The 27,991-nt window shown below is 50.0% G+C and overlaps 1 protein-coding gene across 1 annotated transcript in view; it reads left to right on the plus strand.

Moving 5' to 3' along the window:
* The window catches only part of RABGGTA (Rab geranylgeranyltransferase subunit alpha), a 170,413-nt gene that overhangs the window by 26,224 nt on the left and 116,198 nt on the right, over nt 1-27,991 (plus strand). The window contains exons 3-6 of the mRNA XM_075318985.1: nt 9,674-9,784; nt 12,320-12,444; nt 12,871-13,058; nt 13,144-13,341. Of these exons, the coding sequence (XP_075175100.1) occupies nt 9,674-9,784; nt 12,320-12,444; nt 12,871-13,058; nt 13,144-13,341 (622 nt within the window). The remainder of the gene's footprint in view (nt 1-9,673; nt 9,785-12,319; nt 12,445-12,870; nt 13,059-13,143; nt 13,342-27,991) is intronic.

Consider the following 27,991-nt stretch of genomic DNA (forward strand, 5'->3'; position numbering starts at 1 on the left):
GCTGTCGCTATGTGTGACCCCAGCTTTAGTCTCTTCATAATGACACTGGTATACTTAATAATCAATTCAGATTATATATTGTAGAGGACTAGTAGGGCATGAAATAAAGCAAATACATGCACTATATTTTATAGTAAGCAACCCATTAGTATTCCCATTACTTTTTTTTTGTTCTTAGATCATCAACCCCATTAGTATCACATTTTTAGGCACATCGATTGCCTTATAACATGCCTTTTTCTGCAGAATTTCAGAATTTATTAACTAAATGGGTGTATTTCGTTTTGCCGCATGTTTGAGATATATAGCACATTTTTCCTTGTCACCTCATGGCCAGGATTATAATCTTGATACTCCATGATTTGGATAGGTCATCAATATGAAATTGTTGAGGGTCTGACAAGAGCCATTACTCACAGATCAACTATCATTAGATTTGTACAAAGCCAGAACTGCACAGCCCTGTATATTGTGTCATTGCCATTTTCAGGCTCTGCAGCTCAGGCAGCTGAGTTTTAGTAGCCAAGAACGGTCAATATGGTGTACAGAGCTGTCTTGTCCAGTGCTGAGGGTCGCACATGCCCAGTAGCTCTGGAGCTTAACTGGAATTATCTTGTATGTGGTTAGTAGTGTGATTCTGTCAGGTCTGCACAATAGCAGAAATTTGCTTCTATGTGCCATCACTAGACATTAAGTGATGGGGATTCATTACTTTGCTACCTTTTGATAGGTTTTCTGAGACTTAGGCTGCTTTCATACATCCGTTTTTTGCCCTCAGGCACAATCCCGTTTGGGCCTGATGCAACAGATCCGTCGTAGATTGTGTTAAAAACTGATGCGACACATCCAGCAAAAACGGATCCTCTTCCTTTTTTTTTTTTTTTTTTTTCCATGAGCGTGAGATTCCCATCATCACCGCACACACCCCGGCACTACCGCCCCCGTCATCACCGCACACGCAGGCACTACCGCCCCCGTCATCACCGCACACGCAGGCATTACCGCACCCCTCATTACCGCACACACGCAGGCACTACCTGAGTGACGTAATCTCTGACAGCACGACTCACTTAAGTTGCTGCATGGAGCTCACAGGAGTGGCAGTGTTCTACGGCCGCTCCTGTCAGCTTCATGTAGCAGAGTTGAAAGCGTCGTGGGAGCTCGTGTGGATTACGTCGGACCTGGAGGGATATTTGGGGGTTAATAAAGTGGTGGAAAAGGGTGTGTGGTGTTTTTGTTTTTTTGTTTTTTTTTTTCATTTCAAATAAGGGATTTTTCTGTGATTGTGTTTATTTACTTTACTTTAACTTACAGGTTAATCATGGAAGGTTTTTCATAGACACCTGCCATGATTAACCTAGGACTTAGTGGCAGCTATGGGATGCCATTAACTCCTTAGTACCCCGATTGCCATTGCACCAGTGCAATTCGGGATGAGCTTGGTAGAGTCCCGGGACTGTCGCATCTAATGGATGCGGCGATTACCGACGGCTGCTGGCTGATATTTTTAGGCTGGGGCTCCCCATCCTGAGAATATCAGCCGTGTGGCTTTACCTTTGCTGGTATTATAATTGGGGGGGGGGCACGCCTTTTTCTTTGTCGCTCCATTGGGAGACCCAGACAATTGGGTGTATAGCTTCTGCCTCCGGAGGCCACACAAAGTATTACACTCAAAAGTGTAACCCCTCCCCTCTGCCTATACACCCTCCCATGCCTCACGGGCTCCTCAGTTTTATGCTTTGTGTGGAAGGAGGCACACATCCACTCACACATCTCCATTTTAGTCAGCAGCAGCTGCTGATTGTATCGGTTGGAAGAAAAGAGGGCCCCGGCATGCTCCCTTCTCACCCCACTAAGTCGGCGGTGCTGTTAAGGTTGAGGTACCCATTGCGGGTACGACGGCCGGAGCCTCATGCCGTGTTTCCTTCTCCATCCCTTAGGGCTCTGGTAGAAGTGGGATCCGAAGCGGTCATCCAGGTTCTGGGACCGTGCTCCCTCCGCAGCCCCTGAGGGAATCTGCTGGACAGGAGCTTATCTATCCTCAGGGACAGGGCCCTGCATCCACGAGGTACTCTGTGTCCCCATGGGGAATGTGTATGGAGCGCCTGGTTCCCGGACGCCGCAACTGGCTGCTGAATTGTGAAGACCGGGGACCACCGCGCCGACCGCGCCTGCTTGTCGGCCGCGGTATTAAATTTAGTCCCCGGCTTCATCGCGGCCTAGTGGCAAAACTCCCGCCCCCGGACCTGTCTATCAGAGATAGGGGCGGGACAGCCGACCTGACGTCGGATGTGAGGGCCGGGGCATCCTGTATGCTCCCTCCCCCCTCACTGATCACTGTGGGGACCCCAGATTCCCGCACTTTTCCTAACGCCGCCCACGGCTTCACTCCTCCCCTGAGAGCTCCGGCAGCCATTTTTCGGACATTCTGCCGGTGGAGAATCACAGAGAACAGCTCTGCAGCTCTGGGAGACCAAGGCAGGGAATCTGGAGCACACACACCCTGCTTTTTAGCGGTCGGTAAGCCGCACCGGTCACTCGGTGTTGGTCCCCCTGGGTGCCGGTATAGATACGTATATATATATACTTATTTCTGTTCGGCCGGGCTGTATACCCTTTTTTCTATATACCCTCAGTGATCACGCTCCTAGGACACTACAGCATGTCGTCCACAAGGAGCAAGGGCACTAAAGCACAGGGGTTTTTTGCGACATGTACCTCTTGTAGGGCTATGTTACCTGCGGGTTCCACCTACCCTCATTGTGAGCAATGCTCGGCCCCTGTTACGCTTGCTCAGCCGGAGCCTCGGTCACTAGTGGGCCCCTCGGCTCAGGCAGACCCCCCTGCTTCCACTGTCCAGGTGGCAGCGACAGAGTTTGCAGTTTTTGCTGAAAAGCTCTCAGAGTCACTCTCACAATCCATGGCTCAGTCTATGGGCAAATGGTCTGCCAAGTTGCTGGAAGCCCTGCAGTCCAGACCGGTCCTTACACAGGCCCCGGACCCTGTTAGATCGGCGCCTCCAGGTCCCTCTCGGTCCACCCCGGCCGGGGTGGGCCCTAGGTCTCACGTGGAGGACTCCTCCACGGACCACAGTCCCAGACCAGCTAAGCGGGCTCGCTTGGAATCTTCCCCGACTTCCTCACGCTGCTCCGGTTCCCAGCTGGAGGACTCTCTGGAGGACGAGGCGGAGGTTGCAGCTCGGGGCTCGGACCCTGATGTTGCTCTCAATCTTGATACACCTGAAGGGGACGCCTTCGTAAATGATCTTATCTCGTCCATCAATCAGGTGTTGGATCTATCTCCCCCGCCTCCACCTATAGAGGAGTCGGCCTCTCAGCAGGAGAAACACCAGTTTCGGTTTCCCAAACGTACACGGAGTGCATTTTTTGATCACTCTAACTTCAGGGATGCCATCCAGAAGCCCAGAACGGTTCCGGACAAGCGCTTTACTAAGCGCCTTACTGACACACGTTACCCCTTCCCCGCTGACGTAGTTAAGGGTTGGGCTCAATGTCCCAAGGTGGATCCCCCAGTCTCCAGATTGGCGGCTAGATCTGTGGATGCGGTTGCAGATGGCTCATCACTAAAAGATGCCACTGACAGGCAGATAGAACTCCTGATGAAATCCATCTATGAGGCCACGGGAGCGTCTTTTGCCCCGGCTTTTGCAGCCGTGTGGGCACTCCAAGCTATCTCAGCTTGTCTGGCTGAGATTAATGCGGTCACACGTACGTCTGCCCCGCAGGTTGCATCTTTAACCTCGCAGGCGTCGGCGTTTTCTTCCTACGCCATGAACGCAGTCCTAGACTCAACTAGCCGTACAGCGGTGGCATCCGCTAATTCTGTTGCAGTCCGCAGGGCCATGTGGCTGCGCGAATGGAAGGCAGACTCGGCTTCCAAGAGGTTCTTAACCGGTTTGCCGTTTTCTGGCGAGAGATTGTTTGGCGAACGATTGGATGAGATTATTAAGGAATCCAAGGGAAAGGACTCCTCCTTACCCCAGTCAAAACCCAAGAGACCTCAGCAACGAAAAATACAATCGAGGTTTCGGTCCTTTCGTCCCTCCGCCAAGCCACAGTCCTCTTCGTCAAATAGACAGGACAAAGGCCAGAGGAACTCCTATGCGTGGCGGTCTAAGTCACGTCCCCAAAAGACCGCCGGAGGCACTGCCCCCAAGGCGGCCTCCTCATGACTCACGGCATCCCCGAACCGCATCCTCGGTCGGTGGCAGGCTCTCCCGCTTTCGCGACGCCTGGTGGCCACATGTTCAAGACCGATGGGTGAGAGACATCCTGTCTCACGGTTACAGGATAGAGTTCAGCTCTTGTCCTCCGACTCGTTTCTTCAGAACCTCCCCGCCCCCCGCGCGGGCAGACGCACTTTTTCAAGCGGTGGACGCTCTGAAAAAAGAAGGAGTTGTGACCCCCGTTCCCACTCAGGAACAGGGTCGCGGTTTTTACTCCAACTTATTCGTTGTGCCCAAGAAAGACGGATCATTCCGTCCCGTTCTGGACCTCAAATTGCTCAACAAACACGTGAGCACCAGACGATTCCGGATGGAATCTCTCCGCTCGGTCATCGCCTCGATGTCACAAGGAGACTTCCTCGCATCGATCGACATCAAGGATGCTTATCTCCATGTGCCGATCGCACCAGAACATCAACGCTTTTTGCGTTTCGCCATCGGGGACGAACACCTTCAGTTCGTGGCATTGCCCTTCGGCCTGGCGACAGCCCCACGGGTTTTCACCAAAGCCATGGCATCCGTTGTGGCGGTCCTGCATTCTCAGGGCCACTCGGTGATTCCCTACTTAGACGATCTCCTAGTCAGGGCCCCGTCTCGGGTGGCGTGTCAACAAAGTCTATCCGTCGCTCTGGCGACTCTCCAGCGGTTCGGGTGGATCATCAACTTCCCGAAATCCAAGTTGACACCGACCCAATCACTGACTTACCTCGGGATGGAGTTTCATACCCAGTCAGCGGTAGTCAAGCTACCACTGGACAAACAGCTTTCTCTGCAAGCAGGGGTGCAATCTCTTCTTCAGAGTCAGTCACACCCATTGAGGCGCCTCATGCACTTCCTAGGGAAGATGGTGGCAGCGATGGAGGCAGTGCCCTTCGCGCAATTTCATCTACGCCCACTCCAATGGGACATTCTCCACAAGTGGGACAAGAGATCGACTTCCCTCGACAAGAATGTCTCTCTTTCCCTGGCAACCAAGACGTCTCTTCAGTGGTGGCTTCTTCCCACTTCTCTATCGCAGGGAAAATCCTTCCTGCCCCCAACCTGGGCTGTGGTCACCACGGACGCGAGCCTGTCAGGGTGGGGAGCAGTGTTTCTCCACCACAGGGCTCAGGGGACCTGGACTCCGAGGGAGTCTTCCCTTCAGATCAATGTTCTGGAGATAAGGGCAGTGTATCTAGCCCTATTGGCGTTCCATCAGTGGCTGGAGGGCAGGCAGATCCGTATCCAGTCGGACAACGCCACTGCAGTCGCCTACATCAATCACCAGGGCGGCACTCGCAGTCGTCAAGCCTTCCAGGAAGTACGGCGAATTCTGCAGTGGGTGGAAGCCACAGCATCCACCATCTCCGCAGTTCACATACCGGGAGTAGAAAACTGGGAAGCAGATTTTCTCAGTCGTCAGGGCATGGACGCGGGGGAATGGTCTCTGCACCCAGAGGTGTTTCGAGAGATCTGTCGCCGCTGGGGAACGCCGGACGTCGATCTCATGGTGTCACGGCACAACAACAAGGTCCCAGCATTCATGGCACGATCTCAGGATCACAGAGCTCTGGCGGCGGATGCAATAGTACAGGATTGGTCGCAGTTTCAACTGCCTTGTGTTTCCTCCTCTGGCGATGCTACCCAGAGTATTACGCAAGATCAAGTCCGACTGCCGCCGCGCCATTCTCGTCGCTCCAGACTGGCCGAGGCGGTCGTGGTACCCGAATCTGTGGCATCTCACGGTGGGTCAACCGTGGGCCCTTCCAGACCGCACAGACTTGCTGTCACAAGGGCCGTTTTTCCATCTGAATTCTGCGGCCCTCAACCTGACTGTGTGGCCATTGAGTCCTGGCTCCTAGCATCGTCAGGGTTATCTCAGGATGTCATTGCCACTATGAGACAAGCCAGGAAACCGACGTCCGCCAAGATCTATTACAGGACTTGGCGGATATTCTTGTCCTGGTGCTCTGTGAATGGGTTTACTCCCTGGCCTTTTGCCTTACCCATTTTTCTTTCCTTCCTTCAATCTGGAATGGACAAAGGTTTGTCACTAAGCTCTCTCAAGGGACAAGTATCGGCGCTCTCAGTATTTTTTCAAAGGCGCCTGGCCAGGCTCCCGCAGGTCCGCACGTTCCTGCAAGGAGTATGCCACATAGTCCCACCTTACAAGCGCCCACTAGAGCCCTGGGACCTTAACAGGGTGCTAACGGCTCTTCAGAAACCACCTTTCGAGCCGCTGCGAGATGTCTCCTTATCACGTCTTTCGCAGAAGGTGGCATTTCTAGTGGCAGTCACATCACTCCGAAGAGTGTCGGATCTTGCAGCGCTGTCATGCAAAGCCCCCTTCCTGGTTTTTCACCAGGATAAGGTGGTTCTGCGTCCTGTTCCGGAATTTCTCCCTAAGGTGGTATCTCCTTTTCATCTCAATCAGGATATCACCTTACCTTCTTTTTGCCCTAATCCAATTCACCGATGTGAAAAGGATTTGCACTCATTAGATCTAGTGAGAGCACTCCGGTACTACGTGTCTCGCACAGCGCCCCTGCGCCGTTCAGATGCACTCTTTGTACTTGTCGCCGGTCAGCGTAAGGGTTCGCAGGCTTCCAAGTCAACCTTGGCTCGGTGGATCAAGGAACCGATTCTTGAAGCTTACCGTTCTTCGGGGCTTCCGCTTCCTTCGGGGCTGAAAGCCCATTCTACCAGAGCCGTGGGTGCGTCCTGGGCATTGCGGCACCGGGCGACGGCTCAGCAGGTGTGTCAGGCAGCTACCTGGTCTAGCCTGCACACTTTCACGAAACACTATCAGGTGCATACCTATGCTTCGGCAGATTCCAGTCTAGGTAGGCGAGTCCTTCAGGCGGCGGTTGCCCACCTGTAAGAGGGAGCCGTGTCGGCTCTATTTATCGAGGTATTCTTTTACCCACCCAGGGACTGCTTTTGGACGTCCCAATTGTCTGGGTCTCCCAATGGAGCGACAAAGAAGAAGGGAATTTTGTTTACTTACCGTAAATTCCTTTTCTTCTAGCTCCAATTGGGAGACCCAGCACCCGCCCCTGTTCCCTTCGGGCTTGTTGTTCTGTTGTGTACACATGTTGTTCATGTTCAATTGTTTCTTTGGTTCATGGTTTCAGTTCTCCGAACATCCTTCGGATTGAATTTACCTTAGACCAATTTATAAGTTTCCTCCTTCCTGCTCTTGCACCAAAACTGAGGAGCCCGTGAGGCACGGGAGGGTGTATAGGCAGAGGGGAGGGGTTACACTTTTGAGTGTAATACTTTGTGTGGCCTCCGGAGGCAGAAGCTATACACCCAATTGTCTGGGTCTCCCAATTGGAGCTAGAAGAAAAGGAATTTACGGTAAGTAAACAAAATTCCCTTCTTTTTCTTTTTTCAATTATTTCACTGGAAGATATAGACCTGCCCACCAGCTGCTGTAATTGGTTGCAGTGAGACAGCTGTCACTCAGTGTGGGGATGTGTCTGACTGCAACCAATCACAGGCGCCAGTGGGCGGAGGAAGCAGGGAATACGAGATGGAATAATGAGCGGACGGCATTTTCAAAAGCTGGAGAAGCCTCCAGAGCAGTGCGACAGCTGTGCAGTGCCGCGCTGGTGATCGGTAAATATGAAGAAGGGAGAGACCGACAGAGAGAGAGAGAGAGAGAGAGAGAGAGAGAGACTCTGGGCATGCCCAGAAACAAAGACCGTATCTGTCGTTGGATTCCGTCATATGCCGGATGATGACTGATCTGGCGTCCATAGGCTCTCATTGTAACTCACGTCGCCGGATCTCGCGCTATATGGTTTTTCGCCGGAGATAAAAAATGCTGCAAGCAGCGTTCCATCCGGCTGCCGGATCAGCTATTTACGCCGGATCCGGCAAAAGCCGGATGCAACGCAAGGCCATGCGGCACAATCCGGCGCTATACAAGTCTATGGGGGAAAGAACGGATCCAGCGGCAACACACGCCAGATCCGTTCTTTCCAGTTTTTACCGGATTGTGCCACACGGCAAAAAACGGATGTGTGAAAGCAGCCTTAAGAATAAAGTAGTTCTCTCACTCTATGTTGCTCTCTAAGGCAGGTCTGTTTTCTTAATGGCCAAAATGGCACAAACCATATTGTCGTTGGCTAAAATGAACCATCAAAGAATTAACTGTTATTTATAAGTCTACATTACAACACTTGAAACATCAGTTATTATTCAGGCAAAAACTCAAATATCAAATATTTTGAACCCAGAGCAGCAGAAGCTGTGCTGGCTGCGGAAGCTCCGGTGAGTGTGTGGAGCAGGCCTGTGCTGCTGGTGTCCCAGATGCTCTGTAGGCGGTCCTGGCTTCAAAGAAATTGCGCCCAGAGCGGCGCGTGCGCAGATAGAGCTCCCAGCCGAGAGCTCCATCTTCACACGCACTGACTCCGGGCACCATCATTTGAACCCACTGCATCTGGTACAGCCGCCGCACCGACCTGCTCGATACAGCCCACACAGAGACCCGCCGGCCCGCTGCCAGGACAGACCCCACCAGCACCACCCCTGCCCCCTTTGACTACACTCCACCACCGCCTGCCCGCACAGAGAGGCAGCCTGTCGCCTGCCCATACAGAGAGCCGCCTGCATATTCGCCTATGCCAATTCTCCACCTCCCGGTAAGCTATATTCGAATTTTAAGACGCACCCCTCATTTTCCTCCCAAAGTTTTGGGAAGGAAAGTGCGTCTTATAATCTGAAAAATGCAGTATTTTTTAATTATTATGAAGTGCAACTACAGATGAAAACAAGTCAGTAATTTTGTGTCAGGGTAAAATGTAATCTTTGAACATTTTTCCTGTATTTTGTACTGCAGCAGGGCCCAGCAGTGACCTAACCCTGATGATTCATATCAACCCTGTCTCCTAAGCAATACCTTTTGCATTTTGTGAATTTTTTTTTAGCTTTGGGGACTTGTTTTTGATGGTCTTACTGTATGCATAGGCTACTGCACCTCAGTATGAACTTAAAGGGAATCTGTCACCAGATTTTTGCCACCTAATCTGAGAGCAGCATAACGTAGGGGCAGAGATCCTGATTCCAGCAATTTGTCACTTACTGGCCTGCTTAGTGCAGATTTGAAAATTTGATTAATCAGCAGTAGATTACCATTAGAGGACTACTTGACCTGCTGCCAGGTAATCCATAATATCCATGAGCTGTGTATAACTGCTAGATCTGCAGCAGAGAAAATATTGATTTTATCAAAATGACAGCAAACAGCTTAGTAAGTGACAGATTGCTGGCATCAGGGTCTCGGTCTCTACATTATGCTGCTCTCAGATGGGGGAGCAAAAACCTGGTGACAGATTCTCTTTAAGATCCCATATGAGAAATGTTATTGTAAGGGGAAATTGCTTGCAGTAAATAGGCTCTTAAATTTATAAAGCTATAACCTACAGTGTATTCTGTATGTAGCACGGGAGGATTAAAGTGAAAACTACGTTGGAGCAACAGGAGGCAAAGCGTAAGGAGAGAGAGAAGAAATTACAACTGTATGTTAGTGCCACACAGGCTGCGTTGAATAAGGTAACTCTTTCAGTCTTTAAAAAGAGTCATTTTAATTATTTCATAACAAGCAATATATGGACCTGGGTCTAGTTTATTATATCCATTGGATGACACTCCCACCACTATGCTTGACTGTAGGCAAGACACACTTGTCTTTGTATTCCTCACCTGGCTGCTGCTACGCACACTTCACACCATCTGAACACAATAAGTTTATCTTGGTCTCATCAGACCACAGGACATGGTTCCAATTATCCATGTTCTTAAGGCCCTGTCACACACAGAGCTAAATCTGCGGCAGATCTGTGGTTGCAGTGAAATTGTGGACAATCCGTGCCAGGTTTGTGGCTGTGTACAAATGGAACAATATGTCCATGATTTCATTGCAACCACAGATCTGCCAAAGATTTATCAATGTGTGTGACGGGGCCTTTAGTCTGCTTGTCTTTAGCAAACTGTTTGTGGGCTTTCTTGTGCATCATCTTTAGAACAGCCTTCCTTCTGGGACAACAGCCATCCAGATCAATTTGATGCAGTGGTCGGCTTTTGGTCTGAGCAATGACAGCCTGAGCCTCTATCCCTTTAACTTCCGCAGCAATGCTGACAGCACTCATACATCTATTTTGAAAAGACAACCTCCTGGATATGACGCTGAGCATGTGTACTCAACTTCTTTGGTTGACCATGGCGAGGCCTATTCTGAGTGGAACCTGTCTTGATAAACAGCTGTATGGTCTTTGCCACTGGGCTGCAGCTTCGTTTCAGGGTGGTGGCAACGGGAGACCGTTGAAGCACCTGCGAAACACGTGTTTGGACCGGGTCCACGTGAGGCTGACAGACTCCCCTCCTTGGGTGCTATACATACCACAGGTAGGTCCTTCAGGTGCCAATCTCCAGCATTTTATGAATTTTTTTTTTTTCCTTTATTTGAGATTATGCTATGTACTCGCTGGTGGTGTTACATACTATTGTGTTCAGGCCCTGATTTGGACCTTATCCTGTTGGTTACTTTTCATATATAAGCACTCCATTACTCTACTATCTTAGGGGATATACCTATGTTTCTCTGGTTATTTATATGGCCATCTGGGATATAATCTAACTATCCTGTTCCCTGCACAGAAATTAAGGGGTAGCCTGTCTTCCTCCCTGTGACCTTCTTTTCTCTGTCTCATTTAATTGGATTTTAACTATGTATGTCTAATCACTAACTGCAATCACATGTGATTTCCAGTATTTTGTATTTTTTGTAATAATAAAAACTGTATACTTTTTTTCACAATTGTGGTGCAGTAATTCTTACTCCAAAAAAACATGAAAAATACCCCCCCTCGTTCACAAGTTTTTGTATGTATTCTATGGGGTTCATGTACACTATCATCATTATGAGGTTCGCTGTACTTGGTCTTTTGTTTTTCTAACATAAAATATAAAGTGCCATGAAAAACCAACCTCATAATCACTGGGATATGTAGAAGCATTCCAGAGTTGTCGCCATATAAAGTGACACATGTGCGATTTGTAGCATTTGCCTGGTTAGGAAGGTGAAAACTGATTTATGAGGGAAGGGGTTAATATCCTGAGATTTTTGCTGCCTTTCAGAACACAAACAATAAGAATTGTAGCCCTTGACTGTGCTCTATCCTTCAAGCCGCACATCCAAGCCCTCTTCACCTCATGCGTACTACAACTCACGGATCTGTGCCTTCCTTAACCAAGAATTGGCAAAAACCTGTCCTCATCATCTCCCGCCTCGATTACTGCAACCTCCTGCTCTCTGGCCTCCCTTCCAACACTCTTGCACCCCTCCAATCTATCCTGAACTCTGCGGCCCGCTTAATCCACCTCTCCCCTCGCTATTCCCCAGCCTCACCACTCTGCCAATCCCTTCATTGGCTTCCCATTGCCCAAAGACTCCAGTTCAAAACATTAACCATGATCTACAAAGTCATCCACAACCTGTCTCCTCCTTACATCTGTGACCTAGTCTCCCGGTACCTACCTGCACGCAACCTCAGATCCTCACAAGATCTCCTTATCTACTCCTCTCTTATCTCCTCTTCCCATAATCGCATACAAGATTTATCCCGTGCCTCCCCCATACTCTGGAATGCTCTACCCCAGCATATCACTCTCTCCTTCCGTGAAAAGCTTCAAGAGGAAACTGAAGACCCACCTCTTCCAACAAGCGTACAATAACCCTCAGTCCAGTACACCACTGCGCAACCAGCTCTGTCCTCCCCTACTGTATCCTCAACCATTCCTTGTAGACTGTGAACCCTCACGGGCAGGGTCCTCTCTCCTCCTGTACCAGTCAGTTTTGTTCTATTAATGATTTTTGTACTAATTTTTATGTATACCCTTTTTCACTTGTAAAGCGACTTTCTCCTTAAATCTTTCTTTCTGTCTTGTATCTTGCATGTGTCAAACGTGAAACGGACGTCAACATAAATTGACAGTATATTTCTCTGCCTGCTCTCGGATTTAGATTTTTTTTTTTTTCTTGGTATCGCCCTTCTCTGCTGTGACAGCTTATTCTTGTGTTTCCTCCAGCGACAAGCTGGACAGTTGGATAAAGAAGCATTGGAAATAACAGCTCAGATATTGGCTTTAAACCCAGACTTTGCCTCATTATGGAACTTAAGACGAGAAGTTTTTCTTGCACTTGGACCTGACAGGTGACTTTTTATTTTTTTTTTTTTGTGTGTGACTGTGATATTGTACATAATGTGAAAAGGTGCAGCGTTGGCACAAATAATCAGATGGAAACTTCTTTCATAACATGAATTTAGAAGGTTTTCAAGAAGTGGGGGCTTGGGGTGAGTTGAAAGGGTCTACACGAGTATATAGGATCCCACTACACAGATTCCTTTGTAGGTCTGTTTACAATTTCCAAAGTTGCTGCAAATTATTTCAGTATTGTAAAGCTAGACTGTTTGCAAATGGCAATAAAAATTGGTTGCAAAGGTGGGCAAACCTTTTAAGAAAAGCTACCCAATTAAAGATGCATAGTGGAAAAAAATGGATTCAACCAACTGCTCTTGATGTAACCGGTAAGTGGCCAGTTGTTAAATGGTATACTTTGTTTTCTTTTTGTATTTGAGGTCAGATGAAGAGATGCGCCCTCTGTATTTATCGGAGCTCTCCTTTCTAGAGAACTGTTTACGAGTCAACCCAAAATCGTATGGCACTTGGTATCATCGTTGTTGGATCATGAAGCATATGCCAGAACCAGATTGGGCAAAAGAGTTAACCCTTTGTAACCGATTTCTGGAGATTGATGAAAGGAATTGTAAGTACATCCTAACTAGAGTCCAATGTTGCTCAATATTGTAAAGTTAATACTGTTTATTTTCTTTTCAACTGTTGTACTACAGTTCATTGCTGGGATTACAGAAGATTTGTTGCACAATCATCTCATGTTCCTCCTTCCGACGAGCTTGAGTTTACTAGCAACCTTATCACCAAAAATTTCTCCAATTACTCATCTTGGCATTATCGGAGCAAGCTTCTTCCTCAGATTCATCCAGACCCACAACATCTTGGCCGATCAACTGAAAAAGTCTTGTTATCAGGTGGGAAGACAAGGTTTACTAGAATTGTCACAATTATGTCCATATTTCAGACAGGGACCCCTGGAAAGGGAATGCTAATTGTTAAAGGGGATGTGTCATGTCGGGTAATACCTTTTACTTGAAGATAAAGGATTAATCTACAGGTTAATAGCGTTAAGGAGGTGCTTGGCTGTTGTACTGAAAATGTTGCACACAGGAGATCAAAATCTTTATTCCTCCTGGGAGCTGTCGGCTTTCAGTCATGCAGGCATGCCAGTGCAGCTACAGTCACTATTTATTATACTCTGAGCAGCAACTGTAAGCACACAGCTGACATTGACTGACCACCTTCTCTTCACGGATGCATTGCAGAGAGCGGGCGTGTGCTTATAGCCATTGCTGCTCACTTCTGTGAGTGTAGCCACAACCAACGTGCTTTCATTATAGAAACCACAAGTTCCCAGGAGGAATAAAGTACACGATCTACTGGGTGCTGCACTCTCAGTACTGTGGCTGGGCATCTTCCTTAACATCATCAATCTGCAGGTTAATAACAACAGATTATTTAACCCCTTCCCAACATTTGACATGCTGGTACATCAGATCTTACAGTGACTGTGCAAATAGGCATACCGGTATGCCATGACGATCATTGGGGCACAGGAGCCCCTGGCTGTTTAACCCCCTACATGCCACGATCAATAGCGATCACAGCATTTAGGAGGCTGGGAGAGGGAGTGCGCTTCCTCTCCCACCCAATCGGAATCCCCACAAAGTGATTGTGGGGGGCCTGATTATTGCCATGGCAACCCGAGGTTGTCATGACAGCCTCCTAGTCAGCCAGCTACAGCAAACCTTGTCAGACCATGCCAGGCGCATAGTCTAAAAGGCTTCTGTCAGTGTCACACTGACAGCTATAATGCAGTGTTTATTCATTGCAATACATAATACCAACAATTACAGTAATAAAAGTTAAAGAGGTTATCAACTACTTTAACACTGTTGGCCTATCCTTAGGATAGGTCATCAATGTCTGATCGGCCAGGATCCAACACCCGGACTCAGCTGTTCTTGGTGCTGCCACCGCCGGCACCAAGAACAGCTGGTCGGCAGGGGTGTTGGGTGTGAGACCCCGGTCGATCAGACATTGATCATCTGTTCTAAGGATAGGCCAGCAGTGTTAAAGTAGTGAACAACCTGTTTAATGTCCCATATAGGGAATAAGTAAAAAAAACCCAAAAAACAAACAATTGTAAAGATAATTTTAAAAAGAAAATGGCAATAAAACAATTATACCAATAAGTTTATTTAAAAACAAAAATAAACCAAAAAAGTACATACATTTGGTATCGTCGAAATATACTGATCAATAAAACTGTCACACTAGTTAATACCTTCAGTGAACACCATAAAAAACAAACATAGCAAAACCTGTCTTTTCATCATACTGCTGACAAAAAAAGTGAAATAAAACGCAATCAAAAGTCATATGTAAATAAAAATGGTATCACTGAAAACTTAATCTTTGCCCACAAAAAACAAAGAGCCATACAGGTGTGTCAGCATAAAAATAAAAAAGCTATAGCTCTGAGCATACAGCAATGCAAAAACAATTTGTTATTTGTATAAAATGGTTTTTATGTTATAAAAGTGGCAAAATAGAAATAAATATAAATGTGGTATTGCTGTAATCGTACTGGCCCACACGGCGCATGCGCAGATTGACGCGATAAAAAAAAAAAATTGGCGCGGAGTCCTATTTGCGCATGCAGCATCTTCGTGGCCATTTTCTTGAAGTCCATCTCTTCAACCGTGTGCAATTCAATAGAGCCGGCTGTCAGCTCAATGCACCTGCCACCAAAACACCCTATCCTGTGACACCTTTGCTGCCCGCCCTCAGATAAATAGCACCTGCCGCGACACTCCCCACTGCCTCCTTTGACCCCGCTCCACCACAGTTCCTCTCCCCCCCCCCCCCCCCCCAATAAGCCCTATCTGGGGATTCCATGTCGCCCACCCACTACACCCCCCCCCAAGCCCGCAGTCTCGCCTACCCTCCTGAGCCGCAACACCCCCTCTTTTGAGCCCGCAGCATCGCCTACCCTGCCTCCTGTGACCTTCCTGAGCCGCTCTACCACTGCCGCTCCCCCCTGGTGATCACTAGGATTAAGACACACTAGGATTTTAAGACAGACTCTCATATTAATATGAAAAAATATTTTTTCCTATTTTTCCTCCACTAAATTTGGGGTGCGTCTTATAATCCAGTGGATGTTATAAAACAAAAAATATTGGATATTTAGTATCGCTGCAATCGTACCAACCTGAGAAATTAAGCTGTCATATCTGTTATACCGCAAGGTGAAAAGCATAAAAAATAGTAATGAAACCAATTCTTCAACTGCTGTTGATTTGTTCTTTCTGCCTTCCATTGATTGCAGTAAAGCTTAGGTCATATTTGTCCTGCACTCCACGCTGAGCGCTTACATCGTTGTTTACATGTAAATCTCTTAAAAACATGATAGACAAAATTTCAAATGAAAAATTCACTCTAGTGAGGAAGAGGGAGTCACTTGAACTCTCCTGTCTGGCCTTATGTCCAGCGGTGTCTATCTTTTTAGACGTGCACAAAAGTGCAGGCAACAACAGTTTTGTGCACCTTTTGAAAAGGACACCGCTGAACAGACTCCAAACAGAGTCCGGAGTATTTCTGTTGCCTCATTAGTGAATAGATCCATTGGGGGTTTCACCTGAATTACGTATTTCTGAGATGTAGATGGAAATCCTAATGTAGGTGCATTGCATAGAGTACAGGATAAATGTCAACCAATCCAAAATGTCCTGTATCGCACATTCACCAAAAGTAGCATTCAACTCAATCCACAAAGAACAAGTTCCCCCTCAGGTTCATCATCTGTTAATGGAAATATAGGGAGCATCTACGTTACTAGTAGCACAAAGGCTGTGGAAAAGCATTATGACTCCTTTCCTATCCTATCCTAGGAAAACCTCAGCTCCAAATGTCCAATGGCGCTCCTTCCCTCCTAAGCCCTGCCGTGTAGCCGAACAGTATTGTACAGTCACGTGTGGCCTATTGCTACGTTCAGGAGAAATTGTGTAACAAATTATAGGGCCATTTTTTTTTGTACCTATTCCTCTTGTGAAAAGTAGAAATCTGGGGTTAAAAAAAACATTTTAGTGGTAAAAATGTAATTATTATTTCTTCACCGCCCAGTAGTATAAAACTTTGTGACACACCTGTTGTGTCAATATGCTCGCTGCACCCCTAGATGAATTAATTGAGATTTGCAGTTTGTAAAATGGAGTCAATTGTGAGGGATTGTTCTGTTCTGGTACCTCAGGGGCTCTGCCAATATGTAATATCACCCGCAAAGCATTCTAGCAAATTCTGAAGTCCAATATGGTGCTCCTTCCCTTCTCAGCTTTGCACTGTACCTCAAAAGTAGTTCACGATAACTGTCTGGTCCATTTTTTTTCCTATTAGCCCTTATAAAAATTAAAAACTTATGGCTAAAACATTTTTGTGAAAAGTATGTACCGTATTTTTCGGACTATAAGGCGCACCGGATTATAAGGCGCATTAGCAATGAGAGCCTGCTAAGACGACTAGATTCATATATAAGGCGCACTGGATTATAAGCCGCAGCGCATTTAGTTCATGACAGCTGCAAAAAGGCCGAGATGCAATCCGGAGTTCAGGTGAGAGCACCAGAGATCAGCCCGGGATATCTGCAGCTGTCATGAACTGAACCGCAATCGCCAGGGATTCAATTACTCGGCACTCACGGTACAGTCTAGGCTGCACGCCGGAGCTCAGGAGAGAGCTCCGGAGTGCACTGCAGGTACCTGAATCCAGGACTGGCATTACTGGAGTTTCCTCCGGTAGCCAGTCCGACGCTGCTCTTATGTACAGCATTCTAACATGCTGTATATAAGAGCACAGGCCACACTGTAGAACATAAAAAACACTTTACTCACCTAAATCGGTCGCTCCGGTGTTGAATGGCCAGATGGGCGGCGCTGTTCTCCGGGACTGGCGCCTCCTCTTTCGGCCATCTTGCTCCTCCTCTGTCTTCTGAAGCCTGTGTGCATGACGCGTCCACGTCATACACACTCGCCGGCACGGAGGTCCTGCGCAGGCGCACTTGATCTGCCGTGCTCAGGGCAGATCAAAGTACGGTATTGTAGCACGCCTGCGCAGGACCTCCGTGGCGGCGAGTGTGTATGACGTGGACGCGTCATGCACACAGGCTTCAGAAGACAGAGGAGGAGCAAGATGGCCGAAGGAGGAGACGCCGGTCCCAGAGAACAGCGCGGCCCATCTGATCAACCAGCACTGGAGCGACCGGTTTTTAGGTGAGTAAGCATGTCTCTTAACAGGAGGCATAATGCTTGCTCGTATTCATATACAAGGCGCACTGGACTATAAGGCGCACTTTCGATTTCTGAGAAAATCATAGGCTTTTATGTGCGCCTTATAGTCCGAAAAATACGGTAATTATTCATTCTTCAATGCTCAATGGTATATAATTCAGTGACACTCCTTTGATATCAATATGTTCACTGCACCCCTAGATGAATTCATTAAGGGGTGATCTTTGTAAAATGGGGTAACTTATTGATGTCTGGTTTTCTAGCACCTCAGGGACTCTGCCAATTTGCCATGGCACCCCCAAACGATTACAACTAATTCTGTACTCCAATATGGCGCTCCTCCCCTTTACCATTTTGTACAGTGCCTCAAAAGTAGTTTTCGACCACGTATTGCGTATTGGTGAACACAAGAGAAATTGTGCAACAAATTACATGGTCCATTTTCTCTTCTTACTCTTTTTTTCTTTTTTTCTTTTTTTTTTTTTTTGAAAAATTAAACTTCAGGGCCAAAGCAACATTGAAGAAAAAAAAAATGGTAATTTATTTTCACAGTCCAATATTTTACAATTCCGAAAGTCGCCTGAGGGTTAAAATTGCTCACTGCATCACCCCTAGATGAATTCCTTGAGAGGTGTAGTTTCCAGAATGGGCTCATTTGTGAGGGTTTCTGATATTTTGCCATGTCAGGGGATCTTCAAATGTGACATGGTATCCATAATCTATTGCAGCCGAAATTTCGCTCCCAAATTCAAATAGCGCTCCTTTCCTTCAGAGCCATGCTGTGTGCCCAAACAATAGTTTCTTTATCGTTCCTATGGGAGACCCAGACATTGGGTGTATAGCTTCTGCCTCCGGAGGACACACAAAGTACTACACTCAAAAGTGTAGCTCCTCCCTCTGAGCATATACACCCCCTGGATAACGAGATCTACCCAGTTCATTGCTTTGTGTTCAGGAGGCACACATCCACACATGCATTCTCATCTGATTTTTCATTTTTGGAAAGTTTTTGAAGAAAAGCGGATCCAAGCCTGGACTCCCGGCATGTCCCTTCTCACCCCACTGTGTTGGCGGTGCTGTTAAGGTTGATTTACAAGGCTGGAGCCTTACATGCCGCGCTCCTTCACCATCCCTCGGGCTCTGGCTTGAAGTGGGAGCCAGCACGGTTCTCCTTGCTTTGCAGGAGACCGGTCTCCATCCGCAGCCCTTCAGGATCCTGCTGGACGGAGCACTCATCCCCAGGGACTTGGAACCCTGCGTCTCAGCAAGCTAAGTACCTGAGACGTTTATATTTGGGGGGTCCCGGTACTTTATTATGGTGGGAGAGTGTGCTGTGTAACTTTTGTGACATTTCCGGCCGGTTCTCTGGCTGTCGCCTGAGAACCGCGCTGATGGTGCCTGCGTGCCGGCCGCATCGCTTAAATTTAGGCCCCGGCTTCGCCGGAGGCCTACTTTCGATTTCACTGCCCTCGCATGCCAATCATGCAGAGGGACAGTGCGGCTCCGCCCAGCGGCCGTTCGGCACAGGGGAGGGACACTCCTCTCTGAGTACATGTCCCCTCCCCTGTAAATCTCCTTGGCCCTCCAGATCCCGCTCTCAGAGCAGGCCCCGCCCCCTCTCCTTGCTCCGGCGCCATTTTCGCAGCGTTTTTTCTCTGGATCAGCGCTGGCTGCAGCATCCTTGCTAGGCTGCTTGGGGGTCCGGGCTGTTGGATCTGGAGGGCACACAAACTGTCTGGTAAGCCACAACCTCCGGTTGTGGACCTTATTATATACTCTCTGGGGGTCATTCTGGCTCAGAGCCCCCACTATCAGCAGCATGTCTCACACGAGGAGCATGGCTGCAAGGCTGTACTCAATATGCACTGCATGTAAGCTCATACTGCCTGAACCGAGCACATATCCACATTGTGATGCCTGCTCTAACCTGACAGTGCCTCAGCCTGGAGTCGCACTCACAGTGGTCCCTCCGGCTGCTCCGGCTCCGGTGGCTGAACCCCCGGCTTGGGTAGAATCCTTCTCTAGGTCAATCTCCCAGTCTTTTGCCGTCTCCATGGGACAGCTGTCCCGGACTTTGCTGAACATGCATCAGCCCCCTTCTCAGGGCGCCTCTGCTGCTAGGGCTCTCTCAGCAGAGCTCACAGAGGATTCTTCATCTCGTCCCAGACCCCGTCCTCCTAAAAGGAGACGCAGGGTTCCCTCTCCTGCCTCATCCCGCGGCTCTGATTCACGAGCTCACTCGCAGGACGAGGAGGATGCCTTTACTGGGGGCTCGGACGCTACCATTGATCTGTCCGACAGTGACGCAGATGTTAGTGATTTGATTGCGTCCGTTAATTCTGTACTGGACCTCAATCCGCCAGTATCAGAGGAGCAACCCTCTCTGGCAGAAAAGCACCAGTTTACCTTGCCTAAGAGGACAAGGAGTGTTCTTTAACCACTCCAGTTTTCAGGCCACAGTGACCAAGCCTAGCGCCTGCCCTGACAAACGCTTCCCAAAGCGTGGTTCTGATGACCGTTTTCCCTTTCCACCTGAGGTGGTCAAGGAGTGGGCTCATTCACCAAAGGTAGACCCTCTGGTGTCTAGACTCTCAGCCCGGACCGCCAGGTTGACCTTCTGGCCAAATCTGTATATGAGGCGGCTGGGGCCTCGTTCTCCCCATCTTTTGCAGCAGTGTGGGCTCTCAAGGCCATCTCTGCTTCTCTGGAGGAGATGCATTCCCTCACCAGTGAATCTATTCCCGAAATGGTTGCCTTAACTTCCCAGGCTTCAGCTTTTTCATCCTATGCCATGTCTGCCATGCTAGAGGCTTCTCACCGCACTGCGGTGGCTTCGGCTAATTCCCTCGCTATCCGCAGGATCTTGTGGCTTCGAGGGTGGAAGGCAGATGCTTCTTCAAAGAAGTACCTTGCTGGGCTCCCTTTTGCTGGATCCAGGCTATTCGGTGAACAACTGGATGAAATTATTAAGGAAGCTACTGGCGGGAAGAGTACTTCCATGCCACAAACTAAAACCAGGAAACCTGCCCAGGATAGGAACCAGTCGAGGTTTCATTCCTTTCGTTCCTCCAACTGGTCATCCTCTAAGCCCTCGGCTTCGTCCACTAACTCAGACATGGACCAAAAGCCCAACTGGCGCACAAAGGCGTGTCCACAAAAGACCGCAGGAGGTTCTGCCACTAAGGCAGCCTCCTCTTGACTATCTGGCCGCGCCAGCAACGTCCTTGGTCGGTGGCAGGCTCTCCCACTTTGGCGACGTGTGATTTCAACACGTCTCCGATCAGTGGGTGCGGGATATCATCTCCCACGGCTACAGGATAGAATTCTCTTCCAGCCCGCCAAACAGATTTTTTCTGTCAACTCCCCCCTGCTCCAAGGCTGCCGTTTTCTCTCAGGCCGTGGCATCCTTGCAGGCCAACGGAGTAATTGTACCGGTTCCTGCCCGGGAACGGTTCAGAGGTTTCTACTCAAATCTCTTCCTAGTCCCCAAAAAGGACGGTTCCTTCCGGTCCATCCTGGATCTCAAGCTTCTCAACAAGCATGTTCAGGTGCGGCATTTTTGCATGGAGTCTCTGCGATCAGTCATTGCCTCAATGACCCAAGGAGATTTCCTGGCATCCATCGACATCAGAGATGCCTATCTGCATGTGCCAATTGCAGTTTCACACCAGCGTTGGCTACGTTTTGCAATCGGAGAGGAACATTTCCAATTCGTGGCTCTTCCCTTTGGGTTAGCCACGGCCCCTCGAGTATTCACCAAGGTCATGGCAGCAGTGGTTGCGGTTCTGCACCTCCAGGGGTTGGCAGTGCTTCCTTACCTGGACGACCTTCTAGTCAAGGCTTCATCCAGCGCAGTCTGTCAGCGGAGTGTCTCGCTCACTCTCGCCACTCTAACCCAATTCGGGTGGCTTGTCAATCTGCCCAAATCCACTCTGACTCCGACCCAGAGGCTCACGTACTAGGGATGCAGTTCGAGACTCTGCCGGCTCTTGTGAAGCTGCCCTTAGTCAACCAGCAGTCCCTCCATCTGGCGGTGCGCTCTCTGCTGAGGCCCCGCCGTCATTCCATCAGGCACCTGATGCAGGTGCTGGGTCAGATGGTGGCGTCAATGGAGGCTGTTCCTTTTGCCCAGTTCCATCTGCGTCCTCTGCAGCTGGACATTCTCCGCTGTTGGGACAAGCGGACTTCCTCCTTGCACAGGCTGGTGGCTCTGTCGCCACACACCAGGGGCTCCCTTCAGTGGTGGCTTCGGCACCTCTCTCTGTCTCAGGGACGCTCCTTCCTGGCCCCGTCCTGGGTGATCCTCACCACGGATGCCAGTCTATCCGGCTGGGGAGCGGTATGTCTCCACCACCGAGCACAGGGCACTTGGACTCCGTCCGAGCCAGCCCTCTCGATCAATGTGCTGGAAACCAGAGCTGTGCTTCTGGCTCTTTTAGCCTTTCACCACTTTTTGGCGGGCAAGCACATCCGAGTCCAGTCAGACAACGCGACAGCGGTTGCCTACATCAATCACCAAGGCGGGACACGCAGCCGCCTGGCAATGTTGGAGGTTCAACGCATCCTTCAATGGACGGAGGACTCCAAGTCCACCATATCCGCAGTCCACATCCCAGGCGTGGAAAACTGGGAAGCAGATTATCTCAGCCGTCAAACCGTGGACAGTGGCGAGTGGTCCCTGCATCCGGCAGTGTTTCAGTCAATCTGCCGCAAGTGGGGCACTCCGGAAGTGGATCTAATGGCATCCCGGCACACCAACAAGGTTCCGGTTTACGTGGCTCGCTCCCACGATCCTCAGGCCCTTGCAGCGGACGCTCTGGTTCAAGATTGGTCCCAGTTTCGTCTGTCCTACGTGTTTCCCCCTCTAGCTCTCTTGCCCAGAGTTCTGCGCAAGATCAGAATGGAGGGCCGTCGGGTCATCCTCATGGCACCGGACTGGCCCAGGCGAGCTTGGTACCCAGACCTGCTCCATCTGTCCGTAGAGGTGCCGTGGCAACTTCCGGACCGTCCAGACCTTCTCTCACAAGGTCCGTTTTTCTGCCAGAATTCTGCGGCTTTCAGATTGACGGCGTGGTTCTTGAGTCCTGGATCTTGACGGTCTCTGGTATTCCTCCTGAAGTCATCTCCACTATGACTCGGGCTCTGAAGTCTTCCTCTGCCAAGATCTTTCACAGGACTTGGAAAATTTTCCTGTCCTGGTGTCGCTCTTCCGGCCAAGTTCCTTGTTTTTTTTTCCTTGCCGACCCTTCTGTCCTTTCTACAGTCCGGTCTGCAGCTAGGACTATCCCTCAATTCCCTCAAGGGACAAGTCTCGGCTCTGTCAGTGCTGTTCCAGCGGCGTATCGCCCGGCTGGCTCAGGTGCGCACCTTCATGCAGGGCGCGTCTCACATCATTCCGCCTTACCGGCGGCCCTTGGATCCCTGGGACCTCAATCTGGTCCTCACGGCCTTGCAGAAACCCCCCCTTGAGCCTCTTAGGGAGGTTTCTTTCTCTCAGCTCTCACAGAAAGTGGTCTTTCTAGTGGCCATAACTTCCCTCAGGAGAGTCTCTGATTTGGCTGCGCTCTCTTCGGAGTCACCTTTTTTGGTTTCTTTTTCGCTCCTAATTGGGAGACCCAGACAATTGGGTGTATAGCTATTGCCTCTGGAGGCCACACAAAGTATTACACTTAAAAGTGTAAGGCCCCTCCCCTTCTGGCTATACACCCCCAGTGGGATCACTGGCTCACCAGTTTTGTGCTTTGTGCGAAGGAGGCAACACATCCACGCATAGCTCCACTTTTTAGTCAGCAGCAGCTGCTGACTATGTCGGATGGAAGAAAAGAGGGCCCATACTAAGGGCTCCCAGTATGCTCCCTTCTCACCCCACTGTATGTCGGAGGTGTTTGTAAGGTTGAGGTACCCATTGCGGGTACGGCGGCAGGAGCCCACATGCTGATTCCTTCCCCATCCCTTTTTACAGGGCTCTGGGTGAAGTGGGATTTACCGGTCTCCAGGCACTGAGACCGTGCTCCATCTACAGCCCCTGGAGAAGATGCTGGATGGAGCGGAGTACATCAGGGACATGGCCCTGCTTCCTCAAGGTACTCTGTGTCCCCGTGCATTTGGCGCTCACACCGCAGCATGCTGGGTGTTGTAGTGCGCCGGGGGACATCAGCGCTGCGGCGCCTGTGCCATGGCCTCATTCAGCTTCGCTGAAGCAGGCTCACTTATGGGAATTGGTCGCGCCGGCCGCTGGGACTGCGGCGCGGCTGGCACTTGTAGTGCGCCGGGGACTTCAGCGCGGCCTGCGCTTTTACGGCGGCCGCGCTGATAACTAGAGTCCCCGGCTTTTGCGGCCTGCTTCCGTTCGTTCCCGCCCCCAGACCTGCCAGTCAGGAGAGGGGCGGGACGCTGGCCACTTCTAGGAATCGGTCGCGCCGGCCGCTGGGACTGCGGCGCGGCTGGCACTTGTGGTGCGCCGGGGACTTCAGCGCGGCCCGCGCTTTTACGGCGGCCGCGCTGTTAACTCGAGTCCCCGGCTTCTGGGCCTAGTCTCCCTTCGTTACCGCCCACAGCCCTGACAGTCAGGGTAGGGGCGTGACGCTGCATAGCACAGCAGCGCTGAGAGCTGGAGTATGTTTTGCATACTCCACCCCTCTCACTGTGTGCACTGTGAATCCGGATTCCCGCACTTTCTCAGGCACGCCCACGGCTTCCTTCTCTACAAGGACGCCGGCAGCCATTAGTGTCAGTTTCTGTACGATACAGAGACAAGTGTGGAAGACCCTGGCATTCTGATAGTCACACAATCGCTGCAACAGGCGTTAAGCAGCACCTGTGGTGCTAACCCCACTAGTGCAGAAGTGCACTTATAGATATGCTTGTACTATATACATTGCACTGTTTGGTCGCACGTTGTATATACCCTCCTGGATTATGCGGAGGAGTTATCAGCATATTCTCTGTGTAAAACAAAGGTGCAGAACCACATGTTTTTCTATACAGCTGGTACAGCATGTACGGCTATACGGCCGGCAGGTTACATAGACTCCCATTGTATGCACTAATGGCCAGGGGATGAGGACGGTGTCTGCAGTATTTACTGACAGTTTTTCTGAGACTATGGCTATGATACTAGAAGCCTAGCAGTCCGGACATGTCTCTCACAATATGGGCACTGTTGAATCATTGATCCATGGCCCCCCTCAGTGTGAACAACTAACAGCTCCGGGAATGTCACACGCATCCCAGAGTCACGGCTCTGCACGGACGTCAGTCCCAGACAGCCTAAGCGGGCTCACTATGAGCGGCCTCGGTTTCATCAGGGTCCTAGCAGAAGGACTCGCTGTGTAATGAGGCGGAAGTAGCGGCTCAGGATTCTGATCCTGAGACCGCTCTCAATCTGAATACACCTGATCGTGACGCCATAGTAAATAATCTTATAGCGTCCATCTATAGAATGTGGGTTATTTCTCACAGCTCCTCCAGTGGAGGAGTCAGCTTCACGTATTTTTCTGGACCACTCTGCCTTCAGAGAGGCAGTCCAGGAACACCACGCTTATCCAGATATGCGCTTCTCCTAACGGCTTAGGATACACGTTATCCCTGTCCCCTGACTTGGTCAAGGACTGGACCCAGTGTCCCAAGCGGCATCCTCCAATCTCCAGGCTTGTAGCTAGATCCATAGTTGCAGTGGGAGATGGAACTGCACTCAAAGATGCCACTGACAGACAGATGGATCTCTGGTCGAAAGCCATCTATGAGGCTGTCGGCGCACTGTTGGCTCCGGCATTCTCTCCCTTGGGGCACTCCAAGCTATTTCAGCTTGTCTTACACAGATTGACACGGTTACACGTACATCTGTGCCTCAGGTGGCATCCTTAACCTCTCAAATGTCTGCATTTGTTTCTTACGCGATTCAGGTTGTCCTGGACTCTGCGAACCGTGCGGCGGTAGCCTCCGCTACTCCGTGTTTTTAAGCAGAGCCTGGTCTGCTCGTTAAGTGAATGGAAGGCAGATTCTGCTTCCAAAAAAGGTTGCCTAACCAGTTGCCTTTTTCTGCTGACCGACTGTTTGGTGAGCGTTGGATGTAACCATTAAACAGTCCAGGGGTAAGGATTTATCCTTTCCTCAGCCCGGACACAACAAACCCCAACAGAGCAAGAGGCAGTCGGGGTTTTCGGCCTTTTCGAGGCTCGGGCAGGTCCCATTTTTCCTCGTCCAATGTGGACTCAAAAGGATCAGAGGGCTCAGATTCTTAGCGGGCTCAGTCACGCCCAAAAAAGCGACAGTCTGAAAACCCGCTTCCAAGGCGGCTTCCTCATGACTTGCGGCCTCGGTCGGTAGCAGGCTCTCCCGCCTTGGCGATATTTAGCTGCCATAGGTCAATGACCATTGAGTGTGAGACATTCTGTCTCACAGGTACAGGATAGAGCTCACTTCTCGTCCTCCAACTCGATTCTTCAGAATTTCTCCACCTCCCGGCCGAGCCGCTGCTCTTCTGCAAACAAGGTGCACTCTATAGGCAGAAAGAGTGATGACCCCCGTTCCTCTTCAGGAACAAGGTCACGGTTTTTACCCCAAATTCTTTGCGGTACCTATAACAACGGGCCGTTCCGTCCCGTTCTGGATCTAAAAATGCTCAGCAAGCTCGTGGACACCAGGCGGTTCCGGATGGAATCCCTCCGCCATGTCATCGCCTCAAGGTCCCAAGGATATTTCCTAGCATCATTAGGCATCAAGGATGCTTATCCACACGTGCCGATTGATCCAGAGCACTAGCGTTTCTACGCTTCGTTATAGGAGACGAACACCTTCTGTTCGTAGCTCTACCTTCCGGCTAGCGACAGTCCCACTGGTCTTCGCCAAGGTCAGGGCAGCAGTAGTCACAGTCCTACTGCCCGACCGTTGCGCTGGAGACTCTCTAGAGTTTTGGGTGGATCATCAACTTTTTAAAGTCAGATCTGACCCCGACCCTATCGATAACATATCTAGGCATAGAGTTTCTTACTCTCTCAGCGATAGTGAAGCTTCCGCTAGACAAACAGCATTCACTACGGGCTGCAAGCTCTTCTTTAAGAACCAGTCGCACACATTGAGACGCCTCATGCACTTCCTACGTAAGATGGTAGCAATGGAGGCAGTTCCTTTCGCGCAGTTTTACTGCGTCCACTACAATGGGACATTCTCCGCCAATGGGACGAGGAGTCGACGTCCCTCAACAGAGTCGTCGTTCTTTCTCAGGCGGCCAAGGAATCTCTACGGTGGTGGCTTCTTCCCACCTCTTGGTCAAAAAGAAGGCCCTTCCTATCCCCATCCTGGGCGATAGTTACGACAGACGCGAGTCTATCAGGGTGGGGAGCAGTTTTTCTCCACTACAGCGCTCAGGGTACGTGGACTCAGCAAGAGTCCACCCTTCAGATCAATGTTCTTGAACACAGAGCAGTGTATCTTGCCCTACAAACCTTCCAACAGCGGCTGGAAAGCAAGCATATCCGACTTCAGTCGGACAGCTCCACAGCGGTGGCATACATCAACCACCAAGGAAGAACGCGCAACCGGCAAGCCTTCCAGGAAGTCCGGCAGGTTCTGGTGTGGGTGGAAGACACGGCATCCACCATATCCACAATTCACATCCCAAGTGTGGAAACTAGGAAGCTGACTTCCTAAGTCGCTGGGGTGTGGCCGAAAGAGTATGGTCTCCTCACCCGGACGGGTTTCAGGAGATCTGGCGCCGCTGACAGAGGCCGGACGTCGATCTAATGGCGTCACGGCACAACAACAATGTGCCAGCTTCATGGCACGGTTTCACAATCATCGAGCTCTGGCGGCAAACGCCTTAGTTCAGCATTGGTCGCAGTTCCAGCTACCTTAGGTGCCACCTCTGGCATTGTTGCCCAGAGTACTGCGCTAGATCAAGACCGACTGCGGCCGCGCCATCCTCGTCGCTACAGATTGGCCGAGGATGTTGTGGTACTCGGTTCTGTGGTGCCTCACGGTAGGCTAACCGGGGACACTACCAGACCAATCAGACTGGCTGTCTCAAGGGCCATTCTTCCATTTGAATTCTACGGCCCTCAACCGGATGGTGTGGCATTGAGTCCTGGAACCTAGTGTCGTCAGGATTACCTCAGGACGTGGTTGCCACCATGAGACAGGCTAGCATACCAACGTCCGCCAAGATTGACCACAGGACGTGGAAGATATTCTTATCTCGGTGCTCGGCGCAGGGTGTTTCTCCCTGGCCGGTTGCATCGTCTATGTTTCCTTCCTTCCTGCAATCTAGGTAGGAAAA

This window comes from Anomaloglossus baeobatrachus, chromosome 1 (assembly GCF_048569485.1).
Source record: "Anomaloglossus baeobatrachus isolate aAnoBae1 chromosome 1, aAnoBae1.hap1, whole genome shotgun sequence".
Lineage (NCBI taxonomy): Eukaryota > Metazoa > Chordata > Amphibia > Anura > Aromobatidae > Anomaloglossus > Anomaloglossus baeobatrachus.